A 23758-nucleotide genomic window follows, 5' to 3' on the forward strand; every position below is an offset into this window, starting at 1 on the left:
CCCTTTTTGCCTCTCTCTGCCCTTGCGCACAGATGGGTGATGCCACAATGCTCTCTCCCTCCCCCCACCTGCTTCCCTGCCTTGCTGCAGGTCAGGAGCTGAGTCCCTAGTAAGCTGCAGTCCTTTTCCTCCTCCTCCTCCTCCATCCACAGAGCGCAGGTGCCCCCTGCTGCCACTCCTCCCGCCCGCAGCCTGCCTGGACTCCAGCTGCCAGCTTCCAGAATGCTCCCTGAACGTTTCCAGGGCATTCTTTGTGTATGACTCATTAAGGTTTGCAGACGGGAGTGAGAGGCAGGGGTGCGTGCGCAGAGGGTTATAAATACTGCCTACAGCGCCAGCCATCAGACATCACCAAGGGCGCAGGGAAGAAAGGAGTGAAGAGGAGTGGAGAGGAGAGGAAAGGAGCAGAGTTGGGCCTCCCGGCATCCTCCTGACAGGGTGAGATGCTTTGTAAAATCTCTCTCACTGCAAAGAAGATTTGGCACAGAAAGAGATAGGGAGTTCTTGCTGGGGGCTATGCACCTGTCTCAGGAGTCATCTGCTTTTGGCAGTACCAGAGCTGGGGAAATACAGGTTCTTACAGGAGGGAAGGGATGTCTGTGACTGCACTAAAGGGGCATCTGTGGGCTCAGGCAGATTGCATTCTGAAAGACTGGAGAGGGCCCTGAAGTCGAGAAACTTGGTTTCTAATACTAACTGCCTCTAATCATCTGCATGAGACCCTGGGCAAGTCATTTCCCTTTCCCTGGACTCAGTTTCCCCATTTGTAAAAAATGAGGCAAGATGATTAGACAAGAAAATTTCAAAAAGTCTTTCCTCTTCCTTTCTTTCTTTTTCTTCTTTTTTTTTTTTGCTTTGACATTTGATGATTCTACTAGGGCTATGAGGTTTTTAAATCAGAGATGAAACCTGTGAGGCAATACCTACCTGACAGGGTGGTTTGGGAGGCTTAGATGAGCTAATAATGGAAGTTGAGGACCTCGTAAACTTTAAAGTGTGACAGAAATGCCAGATATTATTATTATTTCTATTACTATTTTTTAGGCTCAAAATTATTCTCTGCCTTAGATTCCTCACCTGTAAAATGGGAGTGATAACAGCATGTATTTCATAGGAAGGTTGGGAGGATCAAATGAGATAACAGAAAACTTAAGATGTTTTATCACCTTAAAGTGCTCTATAAAGATTAGCCACTGTTATTATTGCTGTTATTATTATTTTCTCATTCTTATCTTTTTCAATGGGCTAGAAAGAAATGGTTCTGGGACAAGTTATCTTTATATTATTTTTTTCCTTTTGTTATTATACCTTGGCATAGTCTTTGGCTCCTCTTCTGCCCAGGTAAGGGGTAACCAGGTGTCCAATAGATGACAATTATATTTGACTTTTACCCTCTCTTCTTTCCTCCCCCCTTTCCCCATGTGATGAAGAATGAATGAGAAATAACCTTTGTGAAGAGAGATGAAAGGATCATTTATAAAGAACTCTCTGGTCCATCCATTCCTATAGCTATCCTTTCTCTTCAGTGGGGAAAACCCTGAATTGGAAGTCAGAGGCCCCAGGTTTGAATTCTGGCTATGATATGTCCCACCTCAGGTGAATCATTTAACTTTCCTGAATCTGTTTTCTTATATTCAGAATGAGATTGTTGACCCATGAGGCTCTTCCCCATTCCAAACTGATAATCCTATGATGATGTTAACCCTTTAATGCTTATAAAAATAATCAAGATTCTTATTCTCCCTGCCCCCTTTACTCCCACTCCCCACCTCCCAAACAGTATTAGTAAATTACAGAGAAATCTCAACTCTCCAGGGAGTAGTGGAAACTCCCATACGGCTTGATAGAAATGGGTTCTGGCAATGACTGGGAAGGCCTTTCTGCCAAGGGGAGGTCAATGTGACCTGCAGAGGGGGCAAACAGCAAAATACAATGCAAATGTAAAACCCAGGGTCCTCGCTTCACAGTCCTTACAAGTTCTCCAGTCAACTGGAACAAGGAAGATTGCTGCCAGAGAAGAAAGGCAAGCCCTTTTTAGTTAATTGACTGGGGTCAAACATTCTCCCTTGGTTGTGAGTCTTGGAACAAGGAAGATTTCCTTTGGGGTCTTTTTTGCCCTCATGCTTTTCAGACAAGTAGTTAAATCTTCTTGGAACCGGTAGTAAAGCAGCTTTGTGATTTAAAGAAAGTTTTTCTTTAATTTTAATTTTTTGCTTTTTGGAGGGGGGAAGGCTGGGCAATTGGTCAATTGTGACTGGCCCAAAGTCACACGGCTAGTAAGTGTTAAGAGTCTAAGGTCAAATTTGAACTCATGTCCTCCTGACTCCAGGGCTAGTGCTCTATTCACTGTGTCACCTACCTTTCCTCAAAGAAAGTTTTGGTATCTAGATCCTTGGGCTGGAGTCCTGACCTATGCCACTAATTAACTGTGTGACCTTGGGCAAATCATTTTACTTTTCTGGGGTCCAGTAACACCTACAAAAAGAGGGGGAAGGGAGATTCTAGATCATCTCTGAGGTGCATTCTGGCTGTTAACATAGCTAGACAGTCTTTTTGGTGTGTCGGTTATCTCCAAACGACCCAGAAGAGCTGCATCAGCAGCTTGTACTGTAACTTTAGAACCCAAAGGGATCTCAGTGGGTATCTAGACCACCTCCCTCATTTTATGGATGTGGAAACTGAGGCTCAGTTATGAGAAGTGACTTTACACAGACACAAAGCAATCAAAAGTAGGCGTTGAAATCCTTAGGCTTATGATTACCGGTCAATTGACCAAAGTAGGAGGAAAAGCCAGGGGGATAATATTGTGTAGGGACGAAGCTTCCAGATAGGCCTCTAATGCTCTGAGTGATCAACCCCATTGGTTCCTTCTTGGCTACCTCTGACAGAGGCTACTTAGAGCCCATAGGCATGGCTAACAAAGTCGGCTTTTTCTTCCTACCATTTCCTGTGAAGTACTCTGAGCTCTGTGATAATGTAACTTATAGGATTTAAAGATAAAATTAGCTAACATTTGCTTTAAAATTTGCAAATCACCATATATAATATAGAAGTAAATGTATATAATTGTCATCTATATGTAATATATACATACGTATTGTATGTATATATAATATACGTGTGTGTGTGTGTGTGTAAAATCTTTTTTGACCCTCATAACAACATTGGGAAGTAGAAGTTATTATTTTTCCCATTTTGCAGATGAGGAAACTGAGGATTAGAGAGTCTTGTCTTGGGTCACACAAGGGGACCTATTTTCCTAACTCTGTATCTACTTTATCTGTGACCCTCCCTCCCTCCCTTGGGCAGCTGGGTGGTTCAGTGGATAGAGTGCTGGGCCTGGAGTCAGAAAAAGTTCAAAACCAGCCTCAGATACTACCTGTATAATCCTGGGCAAGTCATGAAACCTCTGTGTGCCTTGTTGTGAGGGTTGAATGAGATATTTGTGAAGTGCCTGACACATAGTAGGAGTTCTATAAATGCTTATTCCTTTCCTTTTTTTCTTCACATTCAGCTGTCTTCTTCCTGATGGATGAGTCAGAGCTACCTCAGCCTTCTCCAGTTACATGAGCAGATAGAATATTGGAACAGGAAAGGGTCTTAGAGATCATCAGATATCATCTTTGACAGAGAAGGAAATGGAGGCTTAGGGAAGCAAATATCTTCCCAAAGTCAAATAGCTGTTAGTGATGGCCTGGGGCCAGAACACAAGCCACTGGTGTGTCATCTTGGTTGTTTCCTCTGTAAGATGTTTGGATGTATCTTTGAGGATAATGGTGCAGAGCTGATGATCTGCCTGACAGTGGAGAAGACAGAAAAAACAAGGGCTTTCACTGAGAAGATTTCTTTCCAAAGCCTAAAACTCAAATTAGGCTCATAGATTTTAAGCAAGGGATGGAAGAAAGGATAGAAGGAAGAAAAGAATGAAGAAAGGAAGGGAGGAAGAGAGGAAAAAAGAAAGAGGAACAAAGGAAGGAAGGGAAGAAGGGAGGGAGGAAGGGAAGAAGGGAGGAAGGAAGGGAAGAAGGGAGGAAGGAAGAAAAGAAAGAAGGGAGAAAGGAAGGGAAGAAGAGAGGGAGGGAAAAAGGAAGGAAAGAAGGGAGAGAGGAAGAAAGGGAGTCAGGAAAGAAGGAAGGCAGGAACAAAGGAAGGAAGGAAGGAAGGGAGGGAGGAAAAGAGAAAGGAAAAAAGGAAGTAAGGGAAGAAGGAAGAAAAGGAAGAAGGGAGGAAGGAAGGGAAGAAGAGAGGGAGGGAGAGAAGGAAGAACAGAGGAAGGAAAGAAGGAAAAAAGAAAGAAGCATATATAGTCTGCTATGTGCCAAGCACTGTGATAAGCACTTTACAAATGATCTCTCATTTTATCCTCAAAACAACCCTAGGAGGTAGATGCCATTATGATCCCCACTTTACAGTTGAGGTAACTGAGGCAGACAAAAGATCAGTGACTTACCCAGATTCACTCAGCTACCTGAATTGTCTGAGGTTACTCACCACCTGGCTGCCTCATTGAGGGTGAGGATAATAACTATTTTATTATTATTTTTTAAACCACAGAACAGTTTTGTAGGCAGAATATTTGCTGAATAAAATTCAGTAGGCTTAGTGACTGAGCATTTGAGGGTTCCTCCACCCCATTGCAGGAGGTACTTACCCATCCCTTGAGTTATCCATGGGCTCAAGACTTAAAATTCTGGTGTGGAGATGAGAAGGGTTGGGTGGACAAGAGGACACTGAAAAATACCGATAGATTCATAAAAGAATTTAGCTGGAAGAACCAGATCAGCAAAAGAATTGCAAAAAGTGGAATGTATAAATAATAGATGGTTTTTATCCCCATCAAGGAATCTAGCAACCCCTGATTAGGTTCCCTTTCCCCTACTTTTCAGCACAGAGGTTATTACTGCATCCTTTTCATATTAGGATTTAGATTTAATAAGCATTTGTTAAGTGCCTACTATGTGCCAGGCTCTGTGCAAAGTACTTTACAAATATCTCATTTTATCCTCGTGACAACCTCTCATCCCCATTTTACACATGAGGAAACTGAGGCAGGTAGCAGTTACATGACTTGCTCAGGGTCACATAACTAATAAATGCCTAAGGCTGAGGTCTTCCTGACTCCTGACCCACTCTGCCACCTACAGCCACGGAGCAGCCTGAGATCCTTCCCTCCACTCTTTCCCTCTCCTTTTTCAGCATAAGGGTTATTTATTACTTGATCCCAGGAATGTTAAGAATAATAGCTTATGTTCATAACCTCCTTTATGGTTTTCAAAGGACTTTCTCTCTGTTGCCTTACTTCATCTTCAAAACACCTGAAAAGGTCAAGGTCAGATAATACCCTTCCTGATTTACAGGTGAAGGAAACTGAGACTGGAGAGAGGTAGAGTGATTTGCCTAATGTCAGCATGGCCAGGAAGCAGGAGGGAGGGACTAGAGCCCAGGTCCTCTGACCTCTAGCTCAGTGTTGTCTGTCCCCCACTGCTCCAGGTACTATAGTGTGCTGCCTGGCACAAAGTAGACTTGATGACCGATGACTGTCAGTGCTTGGGGTGCTATCATGCTTCTGGCATTTCCCTGCCCAGAATATCAAATCCTAAAAGCCTTGGGGACTAACTCAGGACTGTCAATCCAAACCAGAGGATTTTAGGGGATTATTTACTGCCATGTGGAGACTTCCTGGTGAATTTAGGGTCATTCTAAGGTCTTTTCTTAGCGTCTTGAACCATATCCATAGAGTTTCAGGAGTTCACTATTTAATTTGGACCCCCATGAGCCCTTTAGCATCATTCAGGACCTCAAGATGTCTCTGAAATCATCCTTCTCTTTCTCTGGTGTCCTCCAAACCCTTATGGTCAATCATCCAAGAAAAGATATCCTTGACCAGCAGTGTATTGATTAGACCAACTTCCTGAATCTTCTTTGCTCTAAATTCCTCATCAAAGAGGCTGAGTAATAAGGGGCTGGGCAAGGTAACTTCCAAGTTTCTTTTCTCCTCTAAGATTCTACAAATGTTTGAGACCTAGGGATGGGGGTGGGGGAGTCTGTCCTATAAGGTTGTTTAAAACAAAATAAAACAAACAAAAAAAAACCCCAACTGCGAGTAAGTATTGTAGGTACAGTGCTTGGCATATAACAGGAGCTAAATAAATGTTTATTGGTTGGATGCTTATTGAATTAAACTAAGTTGAATGGTAATTGGTGAGGTAGAGAGTAGAAGGAATTTCTGCTAAAGGCAAAAAGACTTCATTTGATCCAAATGCTTAGTTTGGATCAATAAGGAAACCTGGAGTGCCTGAAATTGTCCACCTCTTTCTCTTCTCTTCTCCCCAGCCCCCCACCTTTCCATTCTCCCTCTTGTTTACATGCTGCAGTACAGTCAAATTGACTTTTTAGTCTTCCTTATATATGTTTCTCCATCTTCTACCGGCTTGCATTTGCCTAACTGTTTTCTCTGAGCTCTCTACCCTCTCCTTGCTAAAGACTAAGGATTTGGGGTACTTTTAGGGGAGGTGAATTACATCTCTCCTTTGAACTATGCATGTGTTTTGATTCTAAGGGGGGAATCATTCTTTTGTGGGGAAGGTTAAAAAAAGCCACTGTCTAGACCAGCCCTTTTGGCATTCTCTTTTCCCTGTCTCCTCCTTTTTCCTTCATTCTGTACCCCCAAGCCCATTCACACCCAGCTCTTACTCTCTAGGCCTGTCTGAGTTTGTAACACCAGCCCTGACCAAGAACAGAATACCTGCAAGGTCACTTCAAGTCCTCTGGTCTCAGGGATACAGCCCTGGATCGATGTGCCTGGGGAATGCAGGGAGGGGAGGGGTGGAGATCACCCAATGGGAGCGGCTGGGAAGCATTGCACCCGCTTCTCCCTCAGCAGGAGCTAGCTGACAAACCAGAAGATGATGGGGAAATTGAATCGATATGGAGCAAGGTCAGGCAAATAAAACTACATTTAGGCAGAGCTTTGGAAAGCAAGGAGGTAACTGATAGGTTAGCCCAAACAGGAACAAGCTATTTTTGAATAGGGTCTGAGTAATGCTCGTTCATGCATCAGCCAAGAGAGCAGAGCTCCAATGCACCCCCTTCCCCAAAGCCAAACCTTATGCAAAACTCAACAGTAGATGTGCTTTTTTCTTAGGCACCTAGGACTTCTTTCCTTGACTTCTGTCAAGGAATAGTTATTAAATGCTTACTATATGCTAAGCCCAGGGATACAAAGAAAGCTAAAAACCAGTCCTTTCCCTCAAGGAACTTACCTTCTAAAGAGGGAGACAACATGCAAATAGTAATGAACATACATACCAAGCAGATGGAAAGTAATGTCAGAGGGAAGGCAGTAGGCGTGGGGAGAGGGAGGACTGGAAAGGACCCTCAGAAGGTGGGCTTTGAGCCAAATCCTGAAGGGAGCCAGGCTCTGAGACCAGTAGTACATACTGAAGTCACGGTTAACTTCATAGAATCATAGGAAAATCAGACCCAGAGAGGTCAATTGATTTGCCCATGGTCACATAGGCAGTAAGTGCCAGAGCTTGAGGCAGCTGGGGTAGAGTGGATGGAACTCTGGGTCAGGAATTCAAATATGGTCTCAGTCACTTATTAGCTGCAATAATATTTATAAAGCACTTTATAGTGCTTTACAAAGTACTATGGAACTATAAAGGACTATTTTTGTTGTTGTTGAGTTGTTTCAATCATGTCCAACTCTTGGTGATCCCATTTGGGGTTTTCTTGGCAAGGATACTGGAGTGGTTTCCTATTTCCTTCTCCAGCTCATTTTACAGATGGGGAAACTGAGGCAAAAAGGGTTGACTTGTCCAGGGTCACACATCTAGGAAATGTCTGCAGCCAGATTTGAAGTCAGGAAGGTGAGTCTTCCTGACTCCAGCCTTGGTGCTCTCTCCACTGTGCCACCTAGCTGCCCCCCTAAAGTGCTATATAAATATTTATTAAATAAATAAATGAATAATAACAATGAATAAATATAAATATGTATTATTATTGTCATTATTAAAACACAAGTCCCCTGACTCCAATCCATTATTCTTTTCATGTACTGTAACAGACTTGTCTGTAAAAGACTGGTCTTAAGCCTTTGCTTTATTTCTTAAGGGAATAAAGATATAGTAGAAGAATGTTGGATTTTGATTCAGAGAGCCTGAATTTGAAACCTGTCTATTTCTTGCTACCTGTATGACTTTGATCAAGTCTCTTTGCCCCTCTAGGCCCCTATTCTTTTCTCTGCAAAATGGAATGGAATAAGCATTTATTAAGTGGCTGCTATCTCCTGAGTACTGTTCTAAGTGTTTTACAGATATTATCTCATTTTATAGTCACAACTCTGGGAGATAGGTGCTAATTATTATTATCTTCATTTTATAGTTGGGGAAACCAAGGCAGACAGATTTTTCTCAGTGTCACACAGCTGGTAAGTGTTTGAGGCTGCATTTATACTCAGGTCTTCCTGACTCCAGGTCAAGGGCTCTACCCATTGAACCACCAGTCTGAGGGAACTGGACTACTAGGTGGTAAGTAAGTCCCCCTCCAGCTCTAAATCCCTGATCTTATCAGGATTCCCTGGAGGAGGAGGCCTCAGGCCTTATTGAGCAGTTGGCACAATATTTTGGACAGTGTTTATAGAAAGGGGTATCTGAAAAAAAATCCCAGGCTGTTCCCAGGCACAGGCCTCGTGGATGGGCACTCCTGGCTCAGGGCTCCTTCGACCCAGCTTGCCGTGCCATCCTTGCCTATCCAGTTCTGGAAAAACAGCTCAGGAAACTCATTAGTTGTGCAATTTCTTTGAGGCACCCTTTCTCGAATGTTTTTGTAAGTGTTAGGAAGGGGGCCGCTCAACCCAAAACAGATCTTTGTGGTGGTATTTGCCCATGTCCAACTTTGCCTGGCCCCCACTCCAAGTTTACCCACTTGTTTCCCCCTTCCTTAGAGTGCTCCTGCTCCCTTTTAATAGATAGACAATGGACAATTCTAGGAAAAAGTGACCCCACCTCCCCCCGCAACGGGTTATGGGAAATGGGTGGCCTTCAGCTGGCAGAGGGGGTTTCAGGTCTTATGCAACACCTCCCTTAGCTTCTGGGAAACTATCTGTTGCATAAGAGGGAGGCGCTGGGCCAGGTTTTCTGGCCCCAAGGCTATGGTCACACTGTGGCAGGTTATTCTGGCTAGGAGACTAATGAAGGGAAGAGCTCTGTTTGAAAGAAAAAACAAAACAAAACTGGGCTGGTGGTCATTCCCAAACCCTGTCTGGTGGAGTCTTTGTTGGGGCCTAAGAGACCAGAGGTGAAATTGTCTTCCCTGCAGGATTTCCTTGTTTCCTCAAGGCAGCAGACATAGAATGTTAGGGCTGAGAGGAACCTTAGGAACCATCTACTCCAAATACTTCATTTTATAGATGTGGAGACAAGGCCCAAGAGAAGCTAAGTGACTTGCTCAGGGTCACTCAGTCAGTTAGTAGTAGCCCTCAAACTCCAGCTCAGATCTTCAAACTTCTAGGCAGGGGATCTTTCTGTTATATTACAACTAGTATTCCATTTTAGACATTATTACGTTATTTTGAACAGAGTGGTCACAGAAACTGCATTCAAAAAGGCCATGATGGCCACAAAAACTCAGAAGAACTTGTAAGTAGATGAAATTAAGTTATTAAAAATTCTGTCCATACCGAGGGAAGCAGCTAGGTGGCATTATGAATGGCGAGGAAGAACCAAATTGGAATCCTGTCTCAGACACTATCTATGTGACCTTGGGTAATCTCCCTGTGCCTCAGTGTGTTCATCTGTGAAATGGGGGATAATGATCGCTCTTTCAGCACTGTTGTAAGGCTCAAATGACATAACATTATGTAAAGCACTTTGCAAATCTTAAAAGCATTATATACATGTTATTATTACTAAAAACAAACAATTACATATAAGAGGAATATTTTCAAGATGATCAATTCACATCATGTGCATAGTAAAATGGAGGGTTTTTTGTTTGTTTATTTTGTTCTGTTTAAATAAAGTTTCTTCATTACCTGCAGATTTATATTCTAATCCTTGGAAAGGCTTCAGAGAGATGTGGCTGGTGACTCCCTTAGCTGACCCAAGAATAATGCTTTATCTTCTCCATAGGCCTCTGTATCAGTGGGCTTTGCCCTCCTTTTGGCTTCATTGGGGATGGCCAAGACCTCTGCTTCATTTTATTACCAGGGTAACTGGAACCCAGGGTTAAGGAGTGATTGACTCTGACACTTAGTCTGTTTGTGTTTTGTGTCCTATAAACTTGGATTCCAGTGAGTGCCATGTGTGGCCACTGTCTTCCCAGTGTGCGAGAAGGCAGCCTGCTGAACCATGGACGCTAGCAAGCTCTGTCTCCACGGTTACTATGACCCATCTCCTCCTTTTCCTTCATGCAGCCTCCTTGCCTGGAACCCAAAACCAAAGGAAAATGAAGTCCCTGTTGCTACTTTTGTTCCTTGGGCTTTCCCTAAGCTGGAAGAGAGGAGAGGCGCTGGTTTCTCCCAATGACCTCCAGGGTAAGTTAGTAATGCTGTCATATTTCTGTAGATTTTAAACTACTTTAAGGACCAGGTTTTCAATATGACTCACCCCATCAACAAGCAATTATTACGTGCCAACTTTGTGCACAGCCATGGACTGGGAGCTGGGGACACAAAGTCAAACAGTCCTGCCTTCAAAGAGCTTCCATTCTAATGGGAGAGGCAACATGCACAGATGCAATATAGATATCTATAAGGGAACCTTAGGGTTGTGCTTATGCTTAGTTCTTTTTTTTTTAAAACAAATTGGGGTTAAGTAACTTGCCCAAGGTTACACGGCCAGTTATTTTGTGTGGGTGTTAAGTATCTGAGGCCTGAACCGATCCCGGGTTCTCCCGACTCCAGGACTGGTGCTTTCACTCACTGTGCCACCTAGCCGCCCCTTGTCCTTAATTCTTGAAGAGGACCATGACATCAGGAAGATGGTGACATGACTTGCAGTTGATTTTGATTTGAGTGGGGGAGGGCTGAAGGCATTGGCTGCTGGGGGGTGGGGACCAGGAAAGACCTCAGGCAGAGGACGGCACTTGACCAGGGAGGCCAGAAGATCCCTAATGAGAAGATGGGGTAGAGAGAAGGGACAAACATTTATTAAGCTCCTATTATGTGCCAGGGGCTTTTCAGATATTCTCCCATTTGATTGAGCACATTAGACCCCCATTATGTTCCAGGCACTCAGAAAGATGGAAAGATTAGATAAGACCAAGTTCCTACTCTCATGAAATTTACAATCTGGTTAGAGAAGGGAAGAGTTAGACACACATACAAGTAACCCCAACACAAAGTCAAACATCAAACAATCAACCATCATTTATGAAGCTCTACAGTGTTCTCAGCATGGTGCCAAGTGCCAGGCATACAAAGGCAGGACTGAAATAGTCCCTGCCCTCAGGGAGTTTACCTTCTCTTTTGGGGGGAAATATAAACAAATGAATAAATGAATGAATGAAAAAGCATTTATTAAGTGCCAGGTGTTGGCCATATAAATAGAAAAATAAGAAAGGCCCTGCTTTGAAGGGGCCCACATTCTGATGGGGGAGATTTTGGCTGCAAGTCTGAAGGAAAGGGCTCATGGTCCTTAGGGTTCAGATGCAAAGCTGATGATAATACATCTTTGTAATGAAATTACTCCTGGGAAAGCCACAAACATGTTCACATACACACTTATCTATGCATACACACATATATATCTATGCATACACACATATATACATACATACAATAGGTACAGAGTAAATGCCAGGTAATTTTATTTCAGTGGAAGGAGGCACCAGCTGCTGGGGAGAAGGTTCAGGCTTCCTGTAGTCTTGACAAAAGACATTCTAGGTGAAAGAGATTAAAGGAGTGTATTCTAGGCAGCTAGGTGGGACAGTTTGTACAAAAAGCCCTTCCAATGAGGTGTCCTCTGCATCTTCTGAATTCCCCCCAGCACCTGGCACTGTGCCTTGTATATGGTGTCCTCTCCCTAAACATTTGTGGCATAAAGGAATGAGCCTCCCACAGTGTCTCCTGGACGCGCTCACTTCTCTTTTCTTAGGAGGCCAGCCTGAATGCCTCTGTCTGGCTTTCAAAGCCACCGGTGATCTCTCCCCACCCTCCCTACTCACCTTATCTGCCAGGCTGTGGGTCCTGTCAGTCCAGTCTTTCGGCTGTGCCTCCTGCATGCCCTGATTATCCTGGTTGCCCTAAGTTCATTTGTCTTGTTTCTCCGCTTTGGTGATTCTCATTGCTTTCTACCTCTCCAAAGCCTTTTTGTTGTTTTTCAGTCATGCCCAACTTTTCATGACCCCACGTAGGGTTTTCTTGGCAAAGATGCTGGAGTGGTTTTTCATTTCCTTCTCCAGCTCTTTTGCAAGTGAGGAAACTGAGGTAAATAGGGTTAAGTAACGTGTCCAGGGTCACTCAGCTAGTAAGTGTTTGAGGCTATATTTGAACTCACAAAGATGGGTCTTCCTGATTCCAGGACTGGCTCTCCATCCACTGCCCCACCTAGCTGCCCCTCCAAAGCCTACCCCACCCTTGTTGATATTCTCAAAGAGGACCACCACTACCACCAGACAGGCTTCCCTGACTACCACTCAGCAGCCTATATCTGAACTCCTTTAACATATAGTCTGGGGTGGCTAGGTGGTGCAGTGAGTAGAACACTGGCCCTGGAGTCAGGAGGACCTGAGTTCAAATCCGGCCTCACACACTTAACACAAAAAAACTAGCTATGTGACCTTGGGCAAGTCACTTAACCCCAATTGCCCTCCAAAAAGCAAAAAAGAACAAAACAACATATAGTCTATGTCACCTTCAATTATATAATGTTTTGTATTATTCTCTGACTATCTGATGTGTATTAATATCATATTCTCAGTCAGATTATTACCTTTGGGGTAGGGACCAGGTCTTATACTTCTCATAACCTTGAGGGGATGTTGAATGCCAGTGGGCTTCAACAGATCATAGAATTGTACACTTTGGAGCTGGAAGGGCCTAGTCATATCCTAGAAGGATCCTCAGAAGCCAAATGAGGCCCAGGGAGGGTAGATGATCTCCCCAAGTCTTAAGTAGCAGAGCTGAGATTCAAATATAGATCCTTAGACACCAAAGCCAGAAGACTCTCCATCAGCTGCCTCCATATGTGTTCACTCATCACAGAGAAACATGACGTAAACTGAGTAATGGCAGGCCTTGCACAGAAAGGTGTTTTGAGAACAAGGGTGCTTTTATCTGTAGAGGGGCTCCTGCTCAGCATGTGAAAGTCAGCAGTGTAGGAGGAAAAAAGGTTTGACTCTAGAGGGATTGCACATTGGGCAGACAGCACTGGGTTAGCTGAAACCTATTCTATCATCAAGGGTGCCAAAAACCTTTCTGATATGGTGGGACAGTGATGTGGTCCTAATAAAGACGGGTTGGGATCAAAGCAGGGGTGTTGAGAGATGATGCACACACAATATTTTACAAACCTTAAAACTCAATATGATTGCCAGTTATTATTAATAGCTAATATTTTATGTAATGCCTATTAGGTGCAGATATATTATGTGCCAAGTAGTGAGTGTCTGAGGATGGATTTGGACTCGAGAAGATGAGTCTTCTTACCTCATCTGATCCTCACGACAACTTTGGGAGGCATGTGCTATTATGATCCCAGTTTTACAGGTGAGGAAATGGAGGCTAAGTGACTTGCCCAAGATCACAAAACTAGTGAGTGTCTGAGGAGTTAGACTCAGTTCTTCCTGACTCAAGGTCCAACACTCTTATCTATTAAGCACTCTTATCTACTGAGTCACCAGGTCTTAAGTCCAGTGATGATTTTATTCTCTAGGCCTTTTTGAACAGTCCCATGGAACTCAAGCAAATTAGGACAATGCCAAAGTATACTGGTAAATGTTTAATAATTGGACTCTGCCCCGGGGAGGAAAGGTAAGGGACAGCTAGGTGGTATAGTGGATAGAGCTCCAGGCCTGGAGTCAGGAAGACTCTTCTTCCTGAGTTCAAATCTGGTCTCAGACAGTTACTAGCTGTGTGACCCTGGGCAAGTCACTTAATCTTGTTTACATCAGTTTCCTCACCTGTAAAATGAGCTGGAGAAAGAAATGGTCAAGCACTCTAGTATCTCTGCCAAGAAAACCCCAAATGAGATCACAGAGAGTTGGGCATGCCTGAACGACAACAGCAACAACAATGCACACTTTTATTTAATTAAGACTTTCTTAAGTCTCAACAATCAAAACAATCCGGCCCTGGCCTGTAGGTATGGACTTTTGAGACATCAGTGCTTATGCTAAAAATGAAAGCACTCTTGAACTGGTCCAGGTGCTTCTAGCATGCTCCTGAATCTAGGAGCTTCCAGGGGACAAGAACACCTCCCTTCTCCAGAGGTCACTTATCCCTCAGTCTCAATGACCTTGAACACGTTTGAAAACCTGAAAGTAAACCCAAAAGGACACTAAGCAGACCAGAAGTTGGCTCCAAGGAGGGGCTTTCAGGAAATGCTCAGAGCCTATAACCTTCCCCACCAGCTTCCTTAACAGCTACCTTCTGAGTCTTAAGATTGCTTCCTGTAAATCCCAGGAAGAGCCTTCAGTTGCCTTCACCTCACTTTGGACAAGTTTTCTTGGCATAAACAGTTACTGGATCTTTTCTGATTATGTGGAAGAAAAAGAGAGTGCATGTCTATCCATACACTATTTGCCAGTATGCAACCCCAACCTGGACAGCTAGGTGCAGCAGTAGAGAGTCAGGCCTGGAATCAGGAAGACTCGTCTTCCCGAGTTCAAATCTAGCCTCAGATACTAGCTGTGTGACCCTGGACAAGTCACTTAACCTTGTTTGCCTCTGTTTCCTCATCTGTAAAATGAGCTGGAGGAGAAAAAGGCAAACCATTCCAGTGTCTTTGTCAAGAAAACCCCAAATGGGGTCATGAATAGTCAGACAAGACTGAAACAATGCAACGACAACCACCCCCACCTAGGGGCAGCTAGGTGGTACAGTGGATAGAGCACTGGGCCCAGAATCAGGAACATCTGAGTTTATTACTTACTAGCTGTGTGACTCTGGGTAAGTCACTTAACCCCTACTTGCCTCAGTTCCTCATCTGTAAAATGGAGACACTGGAGAAGGAAATGGCAAATACTCCAATATCGTTGCCAAGAAAGTCCCATGAATAAGTGCATGGGATCATGAAAAGTTGGACATGACTGAATGACTGAACAGTAACAACAGCCCCCAGAGAGGGGAGAAAAGGATGGACAGGAAGACGTCCAGAGCTGCTTCTTTGAATTGTTTTAACCTTCTCCTGGTTTCTGCCTCACTTCCAGACACTGAGGCCCCTCGTCAACCAGCTTTCACAGCAGGGTCAGGATGAAAATGACCCAGGGAGCAGCTGCTTTCCCTAAGGCTGTGAGCGTCACCAAAAATAGAAACGTCTTCCCTGAACGTTGTTTAAAAACAACAACACTTCTAAACTGAGCTACAAAGTGTTTTTTCTGCTTCATAATAACAATGATCTTTACCCAGCCCTTTACACCCAAAAAGGAAATGACTACTTGCTGTTGCCTGTACATAGTGTTCCATCTCTTGCCTTCATGCCTTTGCACAAGCTGTTCCCCCTGCCTGGAGCGCCCTCCCTCTTTACCTCAGCTTCCTTAAAATCTCTAGTGGGTTTTTGCTTTTTCCCGCTAAGGTTCTCCAGAGTCACCTTAACACCTGTTGTCACTATTGTCCTCCTATAATGCCTTTGTATTTACTTTGTGTGTGTTTTATATTCATATACATTCTTTGCCACTTACATAAGTGCTGAACATATTTTCTTATGTTTTTCCCCCAGTAGAATACAGGCCCTTTTTAGGGCAGGAGTAGTTTCAATTCCCTCTTTGTATTCCCCAGTGACTAGAGCATTTGTTGTTGATTGGTTTTCGACCCAGAATTTCCTTCTCCAGCTCATTTTACAGTTGAGGAACTGAGGTAAACAGTTAAGTGACTTGTTCAGGGTCACACAGCTAGGAAATGTCTGAGGTCATATTTTAATTCATGAAGAGGAGTCTTCCTCATTCCAAACCCAGCGCTCTATCCACTGTACCACCTAGATCTAGATGCTTAATAAAAACTTGATGAATGAATGAACAAATGAATGAATGAATAAACAAATGGATGGATGGATGGATGGATGGATGGATGCCATCTTCAACACCAAAGAAGGTGGGTAGATTTAATGGTCTGAGTAGTGAATGAAGAAATCTGTATATCTCCCAAAACACTGAGTTACCACAACTGGAGACACATTTATGTCACCTTATCACTAGCTGGATCAGCCGCACCTTTCCAGACCCCAAACCCAGCCTACAATTTAGGTGTACACTTTCTCCACCCTAAATTTTCTTTTTGTAAATATTGACTATGAGCTGTGGGTTCCTAACTCCCATTTAAGGCTTCCATTGACTCATCTGTTGAATGAGGGTGGGAGCAGCTTATGCACTGATGCTGGAGGTGGGAGGTGGGGTGGGGGGATGAGTAGGCTGCAGGGGATTGTACTAGATGGTCTCTGGGGGTCCCCACCACCCTAACATTCTGTGATTGTCCTTCAGCCTCATTCTTTCCTTCTCTGTTGCAGACATGTCTGCCCAGGGAAGTAAATACATAGGCAATGAATTTGAAAATGCTCTCAATGGTGTGAAACAGATGAAAAGCCTAATGGACAAGACAGGAAAGGATCGCAGAATGCTTCTCGACAACCTGGAAGAAGCCAAAAAGCAGAAGGAGGTGAGAATGCACAACCCCACACCTCAGTGCCTCTGGTGGACTCCACCATGAAGATGAAGGAAGAGTCATTTTGCCTTCATTGGCGCTGGAGCCAGAACTGTGATTTTCTTGGTTAGATTGCTAAGGCAGCCTCTAATTCTCTTGGGAGAGCATCTTAAGTAGCTGGTGTGGGTTTTTTTTTTTTTAAGGGTTTTTAGTTGTTATTATTTCTTTAAAAATGTAGCGGTTGAGTAATCAGTGAGTCACAGGGAAGGTCTGTTTGTTTTGAGGCCTGATGGGATTAGCAAAGAGCATCTGTCAAGGCTTTTGGATTCCAGTTTGGGGTACTGACTCTAGTCCAGGGGATATTTCCAAATTGCCAGAGTCTAGACTTTTCTACTACGTCCACCATCTTTCATTGATTTTTTTTCCAGCAAATATTTACTGGTTTCTGACATGTGCAACACACTGAGCTAGAGAGAGCGTGGGTGAAAATGGGGATGAAAACATAAAATGTCCTCTCTGCCTTCTTGATGCTTACAGTTTAGTGAAGGTTCTTAATTATGAGACGAGCCTGAAACACAGGAGCTGATGGTGAATGGTAGCCGATGGTAGTCAAGAACCTGGTGGTCCCTTTCCTTTTTCATTTGCTGGCTCTCCTAAAGGCCATTGAGTAGGAGTCAAATAGAAATGAGTTTTGGATGCTCTGCAGTAAATTTTTCTGAGCAGTTCCTGGCATTGTAGCTTTTTGGTGTCACATTAGCACGGGTCACTGCAAGCTGATCACACGAGGCATTATTAGACGTGACATTTTATGATGCCCATTTTGCTAATGGGGCAAATGAGAGGATGGTTATTCTCTTGTAATATACACAGAAACGCTGACAGAGCTGTGATTTGAACTTGGCACTTCCAGTTCCAAGGCCTTACCTGGATCCTTTAGGCCGTACAGTCTCATAAAAAGACTTGTCTAATATTTTAGCATCCCCTCCCTCTACTTCACCCTTGGAAGCTAAATGAGGCATATGTTGGGGAGTGAGTGTCCCAAAGGGCAGACCACCACTGTGAGTATCCTTTACCTTTTCCAGGAACATGCCCTCCTGTTAAATAGAACCTTGTGGCTATAGTTTTAGTTACTAGTCTACTCAGAATTCTCATCACTGGTCATTGTCCTAGCAACTTGAGCATTTATAGGCACCCTTACATGTTAGCAGCTCCCTCCAGCGGACATACACAGACTAACAGAAACCCGTCAGGGACTTGTACTTTCCTAGACATCCTGGAAAGAAACACATGCTCACAGCGTAGCCTTGGTCACCAACCATAGCTGGAGTAGAGTACCTTGGCTCAAATACCAATTCAGTTGTACTTTCCCTGTTCAGAAGCACTTCTGTGCAGCTGGGTGGAGCAGTGGGTAGAGCACTGGGCCTGGAGACAGGACAATCTGAGTTCAAATCTGGCCTCAGACACTTACTAGTGCTAGTGTGACCCTGGGTGAATCACTTAATTTCTTTTTTCCTTGGTTTCCTCATCTGTGAAACAGAGATCATACTAGTACCAAGCTCCCAGGGCTGGTGTGAGGATCAAATGAGGAAATAGTTGTAAAGTGTTTAACTATGTGTCTGGCATGTAGTAAATGCTGTATAAATATTAGCTATGATTATAATGCAATTCTTTGACACTCTTGCCAAACTTAGGAAAGTATAAGTCCCTGCTAAGTTTCTTTAATGCCCTTTAGGGGGAGCTGCTAAAGTTGCTACCACAAAAGATACCTCTTTATAGTTGCTGTGACATGACTGCTTCCAGTGGATCTCTGGCTATATCATATGAAGCTTTTCAAAACTGAGGGGTGGCCTTGGCTGAGGAAATGGAAACTTACATGGCATGGACCCAAATGGACATCCTCATTCTGAGAGGTATCCAGATGGGACCCATTCACCTGAACCTTCCTGGTCTTGCTGAAATCATCCTAGGAACATACTCATCATGGGATGATCTTGGGGATCCATGGATTTCTTTTCTAGGCTCTCTACCAAAGTACCAAGGACAGTATATAATAGGCAGTGTCCAGAACCCTCCTGACATTTCCTAGTGACCTGTGGAGGAATTTTGGTCATTTCCCCCTTGTCTTCCAGTGAAAAAGTACTCTAAGAGGGTGGGCAAGGGAAGCCTTGACCTGGGCTATCTGTCCAGGGATCATGAAAATATATATTCTTGAGGGCTACGGTTCCCTTGGGCCTGCTCAGGTTTAGTATAAAGGAATGGAGATGCTCTGGCCTCTCAGAGCATACTCTGAAGGGACCTTACTACCTGAAAATGATAATGGACTTTCCTTAGGGGTTGAAAGAGTTGCTTCTAGATACTTGTGGTGATACCAATGTAAAAATAAAAATTCCAGGTACTTGAATAGCCCTTGTATTTGGGGTATAGGAAGCCGGGTGGGATCAGATGCAGGTGCCACCTTGGCACTCCCCCAAAGAAAGCCATCAGGAAGGAACCGCTTAAGGCTCTTCTGTGGCAGAAGAGTACAGGTTTGGAGGTGAAGGATGGTGGTGACCAGACTCCTGTGTCAGAATCAGGAATAAGCCTGAGGCATCAAGCATGCAGTGATGCTGAGGATGATTCCGTGGATTGCTTTGCCCCACCTTTAGGAAGCCATCCGAGAGGCCAAGAACCTAGAGAAGCAGATGGTTGAGAAGCCGGAGGTGTGCAACGACACCATGCTGGCCCTGTGGGAGGAGTGCAAACCTTGCCTGAAACAAACCTGCATGAAGTTCTACACAAAGGTCTGCAGGAGCGGCTCAGGCCTCGTGGGTCGTCAGGTAAGGAAATGGCCGCCTCCTCCTTTATCCCACAGGGAGTTAAGCAAGAGGACATGTTGAGGTAGCAGTGCCATGAACCATTGAGAAATCATGAGCTGACCAGAGTCTCAGGCCAGTAGGAAGTAGGTAGCCCAAACTAATGAGGGCTAAAAATTCTTATTTCTAGGAGTGGTAAACTGAGACTAGAAATAAAGCAAGAGCAGAAAGGCCTGGTGACATCATAGTCTATCCAGGTGAAATGGTCATAATAGTACCCTAAGCTTCTAGGATGTTAATTCTTCTCATTAACCCCAACCTTAGACCCAAGACTTCAAAACTAAGCCCTTTCTAATGAGAGGGCTGCTCCCATATCTTTGCCTTTCTTACCAAAATCATTTTTATAGCCACTGTGTCTACCAGTCCTGCCTATTATTCACTTCATTACATTCTAGACAAAGAATAAGGATATGTTTCCTTCCATGTACTAAGCACAGAGAAATATATGACTGGAGGGAAAAAGATGGGTTGGTCATTCAGAAAGGACAGCCCATGTGCTTCAGTGAAATTGTCAATGTCAAGAGAATGGGAGAGGGGTCCCTAGCATGATTGGGTGGTTGCCCCCATGGCAGATTTATGGGATGGGCAGTCATGTGCAGGCTTCAGTCTGCAGTGTTGGAGGGAATCCTCACATCGATGATTGATCACAGATCCCATGCTTCTTTGGTGAGCCAACCCCAAGCAGATATGCCCAGGGCAATGCATGGACTCTTTCCTGAGTACCAAAACAAAACAAAACCACTCTGGTTTTAGGCCAGTGATTCCCCATCTTTCCTCCCCATTATCTAAATTGTAATTCTCTGTGACTTAGAGGCCCTAAAACCTGGAAAGAAGCTAAGATAGATGTGCTTCAAAATGAAAATAAAAAAAAACAAAAAAACCCACCAAAAAACAAAAACACCTGCCTGTAACAAGGATTTGCACATTACATAAAATAGCCCTTTTATCTTAAAGTTACGTGGAGTCCCTTTTCTTCTTTTTCTCTTTTCCTGTCCCAAAAATAGTCTAGACTCAAATGAATGATGGGAATAGGGGAAACTACCTCTTCAGAGTTGGTGATGAGTTTTGGGTCCTTGGGTAGTGAGGGGCATATGGGGGGCTACTTCTAGACCCAGGTTTTCTTCCTCATTTCCCTCACCTGAAAAATGTCCCCGTTCTGTTTCTAAGCTCTGTATTTGCCTGTTTTTGACTAGGGAATGGGGGCCAATGGTCTAGCCTCCTTTCAACCAACAATTTATTGGGTGATAATGTAGAGATCTGTGGAGTCTACCTTGCTGAACACATCAGCAAATATTTAGATAATCCATGGTCCTTGCCCTCATGGAACTTAAAATTCAGCAGGCCTTGAGTGCAACACAAGATACAGACAACTAGGACACATAGAAATTGTGTTAGAATATAGAGGGCAGCTCGGTGGTGCAATGGATAGTCTGGGGCTCGGAGTCAGGAATACCCATCCTCTTGAGTTAAATCTGCCTTCAGATACTTCCTAGCAAGTCACTTACTCCTGTTTGCCTCAGTTTCCTCATATGTAAAATGAACTGGAGAAGAAAATGGCAAACCACCAGTATCTTTGCCAAGAAAATCCCAAAAGAAGTCAAGAGTCCGATACTACTGAAAGGACAACAAATTGAAGGAAAAAGTCATCTGTGGGATCCAAGAGAGAAAATTACTTATATAAAAATAGATATTTTTCTCCCCTAAAATGATGACTTTTAGCCTTTCCTCATTATGTCTGATTCTGAGGAGTGACTGGCATTCAAATGTAGTTTCCCATTGTGTGAAAGGGACAGCCCATCTGAATGAGTCATCCCAGCAGCAAGGCCTATCAATGACTATAGATGAGGGAATATATGGAAATGATGGGTTTTTAGTAAACTGACATAAACAAAAATACTTGAGTATGTAAACCCAAGTATTCTGAGAAATGTAAGTCCCTTATAACTCCAGTATAAACCCAGTGTTTAAGGCGTTTTAGGGTGGAGGTGGGAGGAGATTAAAAAAAAATACTTTTAACTAGAATCCCATTCAGATTCCTTTATACTTATTAAAACAAAAAAGCAAAAACCATTCCCTAAAATAATACCTTTAGTGCTCATCCCTATTGGCACTTGGCCTGAAGACATAACTACACTCCCCCCACAAGCCCCCATCCACCCCCATTTGGCTCAGATCCCCAACACAAAGAGTGAACGATGCAGGGAAGTTTGGATTCAGGTGTTCCTTTCTTTTGCTTTCCCAGTTAGAGGAGTTCCTGAACCAGTCCTCACCTTTCTCCATTTGGATAAATGGGGACCGCATGGACACCCTGTTGAAAGATGATGAGGAACAAAACCAGAGGCTGATGAACCTGGAAGAGAATTACAGTTTGGTTGAGCACAACATTGATGAGTTATTCCACGGCAGCCCCCTGTTCCCCGAGAACACACACCCTTTCATCATGAGCCCCTTTCGAGGGGTATTCGACGACTCTCCGAGGCCTGCATTCAGACCTTGGTTTTTCCAAAAGCAGAGGGTGGTCCGAGACATTCCGTCATTCTTCTCCCAACGTCCAGTAGGCTTTCAGCACCTGTTCCAGCCACTCTTTGAAATGTCCCAGAGGATTATAGAGAGTGCCCACAGGGCTATGGAAAGGGAAAAACACTGGAATCTCAGCTCCTATCACTCTTCAGGTGGGTACTCAATAAATTGGAACTATTCACTCATTCTTTTTTCTTAGGTTAATTCTCTCTTCTTTCTTTCTTTTCCTTCTGCTCCTAACATTTTCCCAGGAATTTAGAGGGCCTTGTGTCTAAAATCCACGTTTACATATTCAGAACAAAGGAGATCATCTCATTCTTATTATAGATGAGAGAGCTAGGACTGATCAATCAGCAAGCATTTATTAGGCACTTTCTATGTGCCGGACGCTGTAATGAACACTAGAGCTTCAAAGAAAAAGCAAAAACTATGTGGGTCTTCAAGGAGCTTGCACTCTAATTGGGGAGACAGTTTCTGCATAGACACAACAAGAATCCTGTCTATCTTCTGCTATGTGGAAATTGCTCTTTGTACATGTTTGTGTGTGCTTACATTCAGAATTTCCCCCCAAAACATAGGTCTATCAACAGCAGGTGATACTTCCAACAAGCTTTTGTGCTGAAGTCACATATTGAGGTTAAGCTAAAATGGATTCCAGTACAGAGAAAGAGAACAATGGATTTGGAGTCAGAGGACCTAGGTTCAAATATTGCCTCAGTCACTCATGTGCCTTGGGCAAGTCACTTAATCTTTAGGAACCTCAATTTCTTCATCTGTAGAATGAGAGTGTAAAATGGCCCCTAAGGCCCCCTCTGGCTCTAAATCAGAGGTTCCCAAGCTTATTTGGCCTACTGCCTACACTTAAAAAAATTACTCAGTGCCCCCCTGGAAATCTATTTTCTTTAACTCTTTAATGATTAAAAAACATTTGCATCATTTCAAAAGATATATAAAATATATTTTTAAAAAATAATGCATCTTAAGTTTAATAATTTACTATAAATCTGTGGGGGGGGTTTCCTGCACTGAAATTTTGATGATGCAACATTGTGTCATATAACCCATATAGTGTCATATTGTATACAGGTCTTTACATGCACATATTCCTGCTGATGCATGCTGGACTTCCAGACAATATGCAATACGCTCACCTGCCAACACTTGCTTGTTGAGACCGGTTGGCCAACTTAACCACTGATTGATTAAAACTTGCATTTTGTGTGTTTATTTTGGAAAATAATGTAATCATTATGACTCTAACTCTGTTACACAGCAAATGAAACATGTTATGAATGGTTTTTGAAAATTTTCTTCTCTTCTCTCCTTATGCTTCCATGGTCTCCTTATTTTTATTCAGTGCCCCCCCCATTGCACCTAAGTCTACTACCATCTCCTCCCCCCATCTTTCCAGCTGGGGCAGTATTGCCCATTTTGGAAACCTATGCTAAATCTGTGGGGGTTTTTGCCTTTTTCTGTTTTGTACCAAAGACCTCTCTCTGTTGGAGAGAGGTCCAGGAGTCTGTATTTTTTAAACAAAATAAATTTGGTCAGGGTGAAGTGTTTGGCAGAGCTCTGCCTTGGGAGAGAA

General features: G+C 43.5%; 1 protein-coding gene across 2 annotated transcripts in view; it reads left to right on the forward strand.

Moving 5' to 3' along the window:
- The first annotated feature begins 289 nt into the window (after positions 1-289).
- CLU (clusterin) overlaps positions 290-23758 on the forward strand; it is a 32871-nt gene continuing 9402 nt past the window's right edge. Inside the window, exons 1-5 of one of the 2 annotated variants that reach the window (XM_069071943.1) lie at positions 290-438; positions 10418-10537; positions 16665-16813; positions 19444-19614; positions 21893-22322. In XM_069071943.1, coding sequence (XP_068928044.1) covers positions 10450-10537; positions 16665-16813; positions 19444-19614; positions 21893-22322 — 838 coding nt within the window. In that variant the 5' untranslated portion in view covers positions 290-438; positions 10418-10449. Of the gene's footprint in view, positions 439-8410; positions 8432-10417; positions 10538-16664; positions 16814-19443; positions 19615-21892; positions 22323-23758 lie in introns of those variants that run through there. The other variant, XM_069071945.1, reaches the window with a different exon arrangement.

Source organism: Petaurus breviceps, unplaced genomic scaffold (assembly GCF_028583685.1).
Source record: "Petaurus breviceps papuanus isolate PSGF00001 unplaced genomic scaffold, PetGlider_PUasm1.0 90845, whole genome shotgun sequence".
Classification (NCBI taxonomy): Eukaryota; Metazoa; Chordata; class Mammalia; order Diprotodontia; family Petauridae; genus Petaurus; species Petaurus breviceps.